Source organism: Calonectris borealis, chromosome 17 (genome assembly GCF_964195595.1).
Source record: "Calonectris borealis chromosome 17, bCalBor7.hap1.2, whole genome shotgun sequence".
NCBI lineage: Eukaryota > Metazoa > Chordata > Aves > Procellariiformes > Procellariidae > Calonectris > Calonectris borealis.
In genome coordinates this window covers 551,644-563,681 of record NC_134328.1, presented here as the reverse complement: position 1 = coordinate 563,681, position 12,038 = coordinate 551,644, and the positions used below count along the sequence as shown (strand labels likewise).

Here is a 12,038-nt window from a genome sequence, read left to right as displayed (position 1 = left end):
TACTGACCAGACACACACATAGGACAGGAGAAGCTAAGAGAGGCACAGCAGAGCATGGGCACAACTATTTTGATGGCAAGGCTGTCACCCAGGTAGGGTAAATCGTGTCTGAGTTGGTGAAGTGAAGGAGACTAGATATCTGCGTCGTCAGCCTCCACCACCAACAGAGCTGGCTCTCACTGTGCCCTACAGATACACCACAGCCTCCTGCCGAACAGGCCCTGGTCCTCAGCGTCTGCGGGGAAGATACGGCCTGTGGCTACAGACTCAGCGCTTCTGCGAGGACCACTGCACAGGACTCGGGGACACCTCTATGATGGGCTCCCTACCATGTTTTCCTATCCAAGGCCAGCATAACCTTCTCCGAATTAAATCAGAATTGTTCACAAGTACTGGGTTCGTTTTTTTCCTCAGAGAACTAGGGACAGCTGCTCCCCACCTGCAGTCTGCTCCAGGGACAAGTCCACTGATCACGAGTTTACAGAGATAAGCAGCAGAAACAAAGACCCTCCTTCCTCCCAGGCTTTGTATGGAGTTTTTACGCGCAGCCCTTGTCCACCCTTCTTCCCCAGTGATCGCTACAGATAACTACATAATTAGAGCTTTGGTAGTTCTGATCCCAAGAAAATGATGCATAATAACTGCTTGTGAGAATAAGACACTTATTCTGCCCATCCAGAATTCTCTGTTTTGGATGGAAGTGGCAGCCTGGGACACATATTGAACTCAAACACCCAACAAGTTGTTCTAGGAAACAGACTTTTCTGTTAGAATTGAAATTCCCACATACAGCAACTAAGAGCTAAACAGCTCACACTTCACTCTCTGTTCTCCAAGGAGATCTCCAGCAAGGAGGAAAAAGCCAAACAAGATAATCTTGAGGTTTTTGGTTTTTAAAGGAAGACAAAGAAACAGAAATCCTGTAAATTTTGTTCTTGCAGTGGAAAAAGTGAAATAAAACATGCATTTTCCTTTTTGCAGATCACTTCTAACTTGTGTGCCACATTCCAGTCCTGGTCTAGAGTCAACCCCAAAATACACATTAGTTCTTAAACGTTTAGAGTAAGTCAGTGTTTTCTTCTCAATAAGGAGGAACTGCTGAACTCACAACAGAGGCTTGTGCAGTCCAACCCTTCCCTATCTTACACCAAACATGTACCTACATGTGGATGACAGGATTAGCACACATCACACTCCATCTCTTATTGCCAGCCTGGGGCACAATCATTTCTCCTGCTTTTCTACTTTGTTTTGGTTTTTTATCCCTTGAATTACCCCTCTACACTCTCTGAACTCACTCAACATGCTATCTAAAAATCCCTGCCTGCAGTTCTTCTCTGCCATCTCCATCCTTGGTCTCCTTCAATCCACCTCCCATGCCCAGGGTTGGTTTTCCTCCTACCACCCTAACTGCTCCTTCAGCATGTTACTTCTGAGGATCCACCTCCTCATACTCTCTAGAAGTTCAACAGGCTCTTGGTTCTCTCCTCTTCTCTCTCTACAGTTTATCTCTGAAATCTCGTTCACACAACTACCCAGCTATTATCTTTGTGCTGACAGTACACATCCACCTCTGCTCAGCCTGTCCTAGAACTTCTGCTCACCCTCCTCAGCTAATTAATTTCCTTCTCTCCCGATTCTCCTCTCCATCACACAGGCCCAGCACAGGACATTGCTGGTGACTCAAGCCATACACTGCCATTTTCAGGCGAGGCAGCAATTTTGCTGCCGTATTCTCTGCAACCTCCCCCCCTCCTTACTTGGACTCTTACATCTTGGAGTATTTCTGTAAATAGAGTATTTATTTATTGACTCATTTTCTTTACCACAACATCCATCTCCTTACATCTTCCACTGCATTCTCCTTCTCCATCCTACCACACATGAATTATTTTTCTTCATTTTCAAGGCTACTCACAGCCTATCCCCAACCCACCATCTCTTGCGCATAATCAAGACATCAAGTCTCAGGTCTCCCCGTCAATGCAATGAGATGTAACACATCCTGAAGACAGGATAGCGGTCTTCCAACAAGTCTAAAGAGGCTGTGAAATGAAATTGCTGAACTATGTGAGTCGTGTAAACTCAAACTGGCCCTATGCCTGAAAAACAGAAAATGCGGGAACATGACATCAATTTTAAAAAGCGTTTCAGGTGAGAGCAAGGCACTATCGATCAGAGATTACAACAAAGAGGAGAACACACACATATAATCTGATACAGCTGGAAGGTGTCAGCCTGGCTTTTAGAGAAAAATTACACCTCACAGGTCTACTGGAGCAATCTGAAATGGTCAAGGAGCTTTGCCAAGTTTCTTCATGGAAGGTCGTGGACTAGTAAACAGAAGAAAAGGCAGAACAAAGGGTTAAAATAAATAGTCACTTTTCACGCTGGAGGATTGTTATCAGCTATGCCTCGCAGAAGAGATGCAGAGACTCAGGCTGTTCAGCAGGAGTGAAATAACTGGAAGAGTGAGCAAAGAGAAAAAGGACAAAACCTTCACAGGATATAAAATTACCTATGTAGAACCTAAATCTGAACTAAAACCATGAAGCAGGAGGTTCCTTCAAATCCAAATAGGAGAAAATATGGCAAATTAAATTCTGCGGAAGTGCTGTGTTATAGAGAAAAACTACTCCAGTTGTGCAGGCACACTAACGGGCTTTAAAATACCCATTTCCAACAAGAGGATGCTAGAGTTATTGTCACCGGTTTTCTGAATATTTCCATTCAACGCTCAGGAACAACTGGAAGGGAGAACAGAATACGAGGAACTATCAGAAAAAGAAGAGAGAGAGAAAAAGAGAAAATGCTGCCATGTGGCCATGCAAATCCTGATGCTTGTGTCCTCTACCCCATCAATTCTGGCCATCCCAGCGGAGAAAGGACATGTGAGGGTAAGGGCTACTAAAGAAGACACAAGCACCAGTAAAATGATCAGGCAGTAGATTTACCCAAATAACATAGCAGAGCTACCCGTAGCGCTGATGGCTTGCTGGACATGAGCCCCTCCACAATTCCCCCTCCTCTCACGCCACTGGCCTGAAATGGGGTCTCCACCTGCAAAGCTGTGAAGCTTTGTGACCTGTTTGCTATTCTGCAGGCACAGACATGTTCTGCCTGCAGCACATCCACTAAACCCACCCGGGAGCAGACCAGGTACTCAGCTCTGCAGCACAACAGTCCAGCAAAGGCGTGCGATTTAACCTGGCGTAGATGAGGAGGTACCTGGGGGGAGCGGCGTGTAGCATCTGATGAAGCCAAACTCGTCTGGCTGGTCACATTCTTTTCTAAAGAATCTATTTTCTCAAAAGTCCTCTTCTGCCTCACTGTGTCCTGTGGAGCAGCCACATCGTTGGGAAAGCTGCCCCTGCTCTCCAGGCTCTGTCTATACAGAGACCTATTACTAGCTGAGACATCATCCCTTGAGCTCCGGCTAATGCATTTTTTCAAGTGGTCGGACTGAAATCTGACTTTGCTGCTCTCTGCCGGAATGCCACTCTCCAGACTTTCAGCATCGAGGCTGGCTTTGCTTCCCCTGCAAGCTGCTGACCTGCCCACCACAGCACGCATCTCGGCAATCAGCTTATCATTCAAAGCCGTGAGCTCGCTACTGCTGCCCACAGAGCCAGGTCTTACTTGACCGGTCCCTTGCCTCCTTCCTTTCCTTTTTCTCAAGCTTGGAGAAGGGCCAGTCGAATAACCAGAATCCTGATGGCTTATACCAGTTGGGTACTCTTGAGTTTGCAGGCTGTTCTGTCGACTGTGGTGGGCTTCCATGTTCTTGAGGACATTGGCTTCCAAGATCCTCCAAGAGTGCTTGAAGCTGTCCTTTGAAGAAAGCTGACCAGGCAGTTTAGTAGAGGCATCAGCTGTTGCAGCAGAAGAGTGGGAGAGTTTAGAAGACTGGTCAACGTTGACCATGTGTTTTATATATTCTCTGCCAGCCGGACTGTATTCAGCAGAAGAAGGATTTGTTGCATGCTTCTTTGCAGCTTGCTGCTGTTGCATACCTGGATGCTGTAATAATTTGGTTGATTGTAGCTGCTTTTTTAAGCTATTGCTTGGCGACCTTGGTGGAGACATCCCGCTCGTACTGACGCTTTCAGTGTCCATTTCTACTGGTGGCTCATCATAAATTGGAGACTCTAAAGATGGCTCATCGTATATAGGTGCAGGGGAGGCATACTTAGGGGATGCAGGCTGGGGGGTTCCTGTCTGGCTCCTTGGAGGTGTTTGAGAAGTCGGACCATTCATCAGCACTAGGCAAAACCCACCATTCTCCGTCTTTTTGACTTGCATAGACTGCTTTGTTTCTCCTGTAGGCATTTGCTTTGTGGCTCCAGGGCTCTGGGATGTGGATTGAGGCTGAGCATATATGGCTGGTTTCGGAAGAGATTTTTGGCTGTTGCCCTCTGGAGCACTCTGCAGCTGAAGCAAACTGTTTGAAGAGCTCTGTATCTGCCTCAAACTGTTCACTTTGACCAACATGGCTGCTTTCGTGCCTGGCAGAGGGTGCCAGTGGGTAGGAGTCTCCCTAAAGGAAGAAAGATACAAATACAGGGAATTATTTAAGAATTATATTAACTGAGGTATCCTCTACTTCTACCCAAATACCAGATTGTTACTTTCAAAGTGCCTGGAGATTCCCCAACCAGTTATATCAGCTCCTCATTGTTTTTTCCTGGAGATCCCCCTTCCCGAGACAGAAACACATCGTTGTTACACACACGATAAATTTCTGAGTCACGAACAGCAGAACAAGATGGAACAAGTTCATCATACTGTAAGCTGTCTGGTATCAGCAGCACTGAGATAGGAAACAACCTATGCTTCCCAAGGCTCATTAGCCAGCACGGCACCCAGAACGATCAGCTGAAGACCAGTAAACTATTCTGGACCACTCAACCAGTGAGTTGGAAAATAATCCCAAGTGTCTGCCTTCAGATTGTCAAGCTATGATGACAGTCCTTCCAGACCACATTATTTTTTTGATCTAAGTTTCCAAATGCATGTTTATTTTGCAGAAACACCTATGAGCTGTATTGAGCTGTATGGGAGGTGTAGGGGGTGCATGTCCGTGGCTCACAGGATGCGTGTTACCCTCCCACACAACCCACTAAGCCTCTGTGTAGAGCATCCTCCCAGTCTGGTCCAGATGCCCTCAGATCTGGTTCCCTTGGCCAAACCTACTGGCTCTGCTCAGCTCTCATGGCTGTGAAATCCTCCTCTGCTGGGAGTATCCTCTGACCCATGGTGGTACTCAGGATCCACCACAACCCAGCATGCCCACTGCAACATCCCAGTCCCCAAGGCGCATTCTGCCGTGTAGTAACAACCTGCTGTCAGGATGCGGCTATAGATGTTCCGTATTTGTGAGCTCTGAGGAAAAGGGAATGGAAAGGCTGTTAAACCAGCCTGAGCTTCCAGGTCTTTAAAGGCACCACTGCCCCCGGGAAGGTCCCCTTCAACCTGGCCCCATTTTGTGCCCTCCCTCCAGGTATCCGCCACCAGCTGCCATTGGGTAAGATCTAAGGGCGTGCTGCACATATCCCATCTGCAACAGGAGATGTTCCCGTAACACCTTCGCAGCCATTTTGCTCTACTTGAACCTTAAAACTTGTTCCCCATCCTGCGCTGTGACCTGTCCTGCATGGCCCCTGCGCTGGCAGACAGACCCACCTCCACTGCAGCCTCTCAGTGATGCTATCCCCTGCTTGTGCCTTCCCCGCCACGCCCCAAGGCATCTGGGCATCCCAACCCTCTTCCGCTCTGCTCCTGCTCTCCAGAGACGTTTCACCTGCCGGGTCCCAGCACGGCTTCCCTGGGGGTGCTCTGCCTGTCCTCCCCCTCGTGGCTCTCCCGCCGGCAGGGTGCATCTGCACACACCCTGCTCTCCCCACACCCCACCCCAACAGGAGACGTCTGCCCACAGCAGCAGCCCCACATCACTGTGGGTGCTCCCCTCCCCGGTTACCTGCCCCACGTTCTCTGCCCCGCACCCAATATCCCACGTCCACTCCCACTCAGTCCACTCCTAAGGCGGTGGCGTGCCCCTTCCCCATCCACGGCTTACCATATTTTTGGCAAAACATGCTCTCTGATGGCACCACGTTGCTGTGAATCCGACTTCGGCACAGCGGCGCCGGGAGAGGCGCGGGTGAGGCCGGTGCTGCCCCGCCACGGGCACAGCAGCTGGCTCCCGGCCAGGGTCCAAAGGCCCCGCCGCCCTCCGGCCGCCCCGCGCCGCACGACTGCCTTTGCAGGGCTGGCTCCTTCCCCACGACAGACACGTGACCTTGCCTCATGCAACGACCCAGGTGACCGGAAAGGGTTTGAGAAAGGGCCGCCATCCTCTGCTTCCCATCCTAGGGCCCCCCTTGCTCCAGGGGCCTACCCCAGCATCTCCCGCTAAGACATGAAGGGTTTTATTTTAAGGGAGCTCCTGACAGTACTTCAAGATGGAGATGCCAGTGCTGCGAGGAAGGACTGTCCCCCAGCCACCGCCTCCCGCTCACAGCGTCACAGCCCAGAACTGACCCGAGCCCTGTCCCTAGAGTGGCTGCTTGGGAAACACCAGGGGATTTGGGATTGGCCTCCCTCCACCTGCCCAAGCTGCCATCAGGCACAGCCCCTGCTCTCCCACTCCTGTTTTGCCATCAGCAGCTTGTGCTCTGCGTGCTTCTTCCCGGAGGCACAATGCCTGGAGCAGGGGGGCGACCACCAGCGGCGCCAAGCGAGGACACGGGCAGGGAACAGCCAGCGGTAACAGCAGGACAGGGACGGCATTTGCAAGGACACGCGGCCCTGCAACCCACCTCCCTGGGGGCCGCAGGGACCGCTCCTCACATCGGTGCGTCCCTCCTGCATGTGGCCCAGCCCCGATTCCAAGTGCAGGCGCTGCTGAAGACCCAGTTGTTCCTCGAAGAGCTCCTGGACTAACTGGAAGAACTAGAGCAGCAACATTTGACGGGCTTTTAAATGAGCATTTCTGACACCCCTCCACCTGCCTCTCTGCTTGGCTGTACCAGTGGCAGGGAAGTGGGACTGGCAAAGAGCCGTGTCAAGGACAAGCAGTACAGAGCCACTCACTGGCTCCTGACTCGGCGGGCAGGCCAGGAGTGATTTTAACTCAACACTATGGCCAGAGTAGCATCGCATCTGGACCAGCACTATCCAGCTTTTGGGTTCTGGGGTAGAAGAGCCGCAGCCCTGCAGCGCCGCAGCCCCTGAGCAGCAGGCGTGTTCCCCTGCCTCGAGAGACCCCCAGCTGTAGCAGGGTTGGAAAATAACCCTGCGCTCTGCGGGAAGGCACTGGACCCCACATCCCATGAGCCTCCTCCCGAGATTATTCCTCTCCCTGACCTACAACATTGCACCTCCAGCCAGCTCCGCGCACAACTGAACCAGCCGCCCGGCGAAGGCTTGGCAGATCCACCTCTGTCAGGCACGGCACGACCAGACTCGTCCCCCCACACGGGCTCAGTGTGTGCCGGTGCCTCCCGGCATCGGCAGGCCTACCAGTGCCCCCCGCTCCAGCGTTCACCAAACCCCTGCCGGAGGGGCAGGAACTCAGCCCGAAGCTCTGCCGCCTCCTTGTTCAGCTCTGGGCTGCAGCGAGAGCCTCTCCCTGCCTGCACAGCAGGCAGCGGCACCACCTCCTGCCTGACCAGTCATATCAGCGCCTGTCCCGATTCGCACCCACGCGGCAGCACTGGGCACGTCCCAATCTGTCCCTGCTCAGGTGCGAGGCTGGGCGTCTGAGCAGTGCCACCGGCCCGGCCTCCAGAGACAGGCTCCCACCCCAGCATGACATTATGATTTCTGGGGTCCTGTGGGACCCCAGCTGACGATGCCCTCCTCCCCTGCATCCGTGAAAAAGAGCAAAGCCCAGATTTTGGCCCTCAGATGAGCAATGAGGGATTTGATCCGGGTAAGAAAAGGGGGTGCTGCGCTCGCGGCCTCCCCCAGAGGACAAGCTGCCTACCTGCGACCCGGCGCCAGCCAGAGGGTGACGGGTGCCCTAAAGCGCGACAGCTCCTCACTGCCCCGAGTCACTTCACCGGGGCAGGAGGACGGCGTTCCCACGCCTCGGCCCTGCCCGGGACGGGAGGACAGCGTGGGGCCTCGGCACGGGCTCGGCCACGCGGGTGGGACACTGCGGGGAGCGGAAGGAGCTCCGCGACGGCACGAGGCCGTCCCTGCACCTGCTCCACAGACGCACCGAGACCAGCTGGCAGGACAGCAGGACGGGTTAGACAACGGCCATGGCAAGGCAATGAGGCAAGGGGTTCTGCCGCGAGCAGCAAGTCTCCCCACAGCAGGTTTTTGGCACTTCCAGTCTGCACCCCGACGGGCAACAGGGCCGGAGAAACAGGCTCCGCTGCCTCCGTGGACTCATGTTCCCTCCTTCGGGTTGAGCGGCAACGCTCATGTTGGGACCCAGCCCATCCCGGACCGTTTCAGACCAGCTGCTGTGAACCCCCGGAGCCGGCAGAGCCCAGCAGTGCTCAGGCAGCTCTCAGGAGATGACAGCACTGGGACCTTTTGCATGATGGCCATGCAGGGCAGTCGAACAGGGTGGGCTGCAAAGGTGCAGTCAGAGGTGGGAGACAAGCAAGGCCGCCGTGCCACCGCTCCTCCTCAGCTGCGACTGGGGATGCGAGGACTGGTCCAGGTACCCAAGCATTTGCCAGGGGTTCCTCGGTACCTGCTGGCTATTGGTACCTCCACAGGGTGCCCCTCCGCCTGCTGTGCGCCCACAGGCACTCCTACTTCAAGGAGAGGGTATTGCACCCAGGAGCTCTGCATTCAGGGCTGGTCTGGAACCCAGGCGTGTTCCTCATGCCACAGCAGTGTCCTTGCATGGCTCTACCAGGATATCCAGGGGAGGTCTCACAGGGCCGGAGGAGACAGGGGAGCTGTGCCACTCCAGTGTCACCAAGGGCAGAGGGAGCCAAGCTCCAGCCTGACCACAGCCACCACGCTGCCCTGACCAGGAGGTTTGTAAGTGAACGTGACGGAGAAGTGAACCCCTAAACGTGTGCCACATCCCACTTTGCCTGTCAGTCCCATCCCAGACACAATGTGCCGTCTCCAGCCTCCCCAGCCACCAGAGATCAGAGGAAAGAGGCACCACACCACAGAGAAGAGAAGGCTTTTTTGAAAGGACCATTTCCACAGCCATGAACGATCTCTTGAGGCCATGTCTGGATACAGCTTCCCTCAGCCCCACCCCCAGGCTGCTGAAAAGATCAAGCAGAGGAGAACGCAGACTTCCTGATTTCCCAGCACGGAAAAAGGTTCAGCCTCAACCTTCTGAGCAGCGAAAGCCCTGATGGAAAGCAAAGCCAGTGGTGGAGAAACATCCCAACGCAGCGTCCTGGCTGTGCGCTTCGGCCACCAGCAGAAGAGACCCTGCTGAGTCCCCCGAGACGGTTCCTTCGAGGAATGCTTTCAAGTAGCTCCAATATAAACACGGCAGCCCGGCGCTGGCTTTCCCAGCCCGCACCCAGCTCCAGCAGGCCCAGCGGATCCGGCAGCTCTTCCCAGGCTCCGGAGCTCCATTGTTTGCTCTTCCCTCCCAGAAGCCTGGAAAAAAGGCCCCGCACCTCAGCTCTGCCCTTTCCAGCAGTTGTTTTCCTGGTGCTTTGACAGAGGCAAATGAACAGGGATATTTGTATTTCAGCAGCACTGCTATCGCTGCCTCTAGTGCCCACGCCGGAGGCAGGGATGGAGACCCCATGGAGGTGACCCACCCAAACCGAGGTCTGCACAGCCCCGAGGAGAGCTCCGCGGACACGTGCAAAGCGCGTTGTGTTTGCCTACCCTGCCCCGAGGCCAGCAGCATAAGAAGGAAACAAGCCTGTATTAGGAATCCTGATGGTGTTTCTTGCCCGATTATAAAGAACTTAATATTGGCATTACTTACACTGGGCCTCGAGAGACGTAAGTCCATGACGAGGCAAACCAGACTTGGAAGAGGCAGAGGTACCCTCATAGCCACCTTCACAGGCTTCACGTCACACGTCCCCTCTAACTCCCCTTCCAGCATACCTTCCTGGCATGGTAAGACCAAGCCCCTTCTCCCTCCCAGCCCAAGATGCTGAGCCATGGGGAAGGTGGGTGAGGAGGGGACGGGCAGCACAACCTGCTGCCCACGCAGAAGGGACCCACACCTCTCCCGTCCTGGGGGACGGGATGTTGCTAGGGACGGCGGATTTCTACCTGGAGGACTTTGACATGCATTGTTATCGCAAGGGGAACCTCAGAAACCCCGCACTGAAACAAGTCCCCGACCCTGGGAGAACGACAGGAAGAGGAGGAAAAGGGCCGGTCTGCACGGACAGTGGGGCTTGGGCACGGCAGAGCCCACTCGCAGCCCTGACCGGTGGCGTGCCCCGATGCTGCAGACCAGCACACAGGCTCCGCTCCCAGCTAGACTGTCCTCTTCAGGCCTCGGCCCTCCGCTGTGCCCAGCCCCTTCTCACCCCTGAGGTCCGAGGAGCTCCGGGAAACCCCAGCACAGCTGCAGCGGCTCACAAGACACTTCCAAAATGCTACTGGCTGCTTTCAGCCCCAGGCTGGTCTCAGGGTCCCCAAGGGAACACGTCCATCCTTTGCAGAACTTTCCAGTGTGTGAAAGGATCATTTGGCCCCCATCTCCCCTGGAGAGAGTCTGTCTGCCTTCCTACTAGGATCCCCAGTGCTCGAGAGGGGTCTGGAGCTGTAAGGCAAGTGCTGCCCGCTGTCCTTGCTCCAGCGAGGGAGGAGCAGAGCCAGCGCTGGGCTGGGCAGCCCCGGGAAGCACAGCCAACAACCAACACGGGAGCAAGAGCACGTGCACGGGCACGGGCAAAAGAGTTTCCTCAGGAGGCTCCGGGGTCTGCAGCAGTGTCTCCCCCTCAGCAAGCAGCTGCTATTTCCCCAGGGGGGTCGACCTCCCCGTGCCGCCCAGGGAAAACAAGGGCCAGTGTCTAGAGAAGGCTGCTCTGAGCTGGTGCGCTCCAGAGAGCTGGAAGAGCAGCAGCGGGCGGTGGGGCAGCGAGGAAGAGGATGGGATCGGCATGTAGACGGAGGGAATGGGCAGCAAGGAGCAGCGGTGCAGCACCCGCCTGTCTGGGGAGCGTCTCCGCTCCACTTGAGGCTGTCGAGAGCAAAGCGCGGAGGGCTTGGCAGCACTGAGACATGGCAGGGGGCACGGCAGATTTAGCAGTGCTGATAGAACACATGAGAGAGGAAGGGTGGGAAAAACTACTCTGCTAAAAGAAAGAAAAAACCTCAACCACGAAGCATCAAAAAGGACGAAATCCCCTCCCCCAGCTCTCTATGGCACATGCTTGCAGGAGGCCCCTCTTGGGGACCACTCTGGTCTCTTTTGGCCTCTCCATCTATCATGGGATGACAAACACAAAGGGAAGAAAAACAAATCTTTCGTGCTGCCGTTAGAGACAAAAGCGAAACTGTCTTGGGCACAGGTACCCATAAAGATGTCAAATGCTACCAAAGGCACTCAACATATTCTCCCTCTGTTTATACAGCTGTATCCCTGCGGCGGGAAGGAAGAGGACACACTTATATTTGTCTTTGGAGAACAACGCAGACAACAGAGCTGACAAGCTTGGTTACTAGACCAGACACCCCAGCAAGAGCATTAGATCCCACCTGGGAACACTTGCTTTGGGCTCAGCTCTTTTCTCATCATTTTACAAGCTAGCAAAAGGCAAGAAATCTCTCCTCAGGTGTCAGACTTGGGTAGGGAAATTGTTCTCTGCGCCATAACCAGACATGCAACCCCTACTCACAAATAGCAGTGACGACATGTGATGGATGTGCAAGGAAACAGTGCTCAGTCTCCTGCTTCCGAGAAAGCAGGTTCCACTGATCACTGGTGTGAGGATCTGGAAGAGCCTCGCACATCCAAGCAGCCTGTTAGCTCCCACACGAGCTGCCGCTCACACCTTTCCCAGCACTCGCCCTTCAACGGAATTTGTTGCAGGCTCAAAGTGCCCTAAGGTTGCTGCAAAAACTTGGGCTTG

General features: G+C 54.2%; 1 protein-coding gene across 2 annotated transcripts in view; it reads right to left on the bottom strand.

Moving 5' to 3' along the window:
- The window catches only part of LOC142089565 (rho GTPase-activating protein 39-like), a 57,262-nt gene that overhangs the window by 15,524 nt on the left and 29,700 nt on the right, over window positions 1-12,038 (bottom strand). For both annotated transcript variants that reach the window (XM_075166178.1, XM_075166177.1), the window contains exon 3: window positions 3,229-4,537. In XM_075166178.1, the coding sequence (XP_075022279.1) occupies window positions 3,229-4,537 (1,309 nt within the window). The remainder of the gene's footprint in view (window positions 1-3,228; window positions 4,538-12,038) is intronic.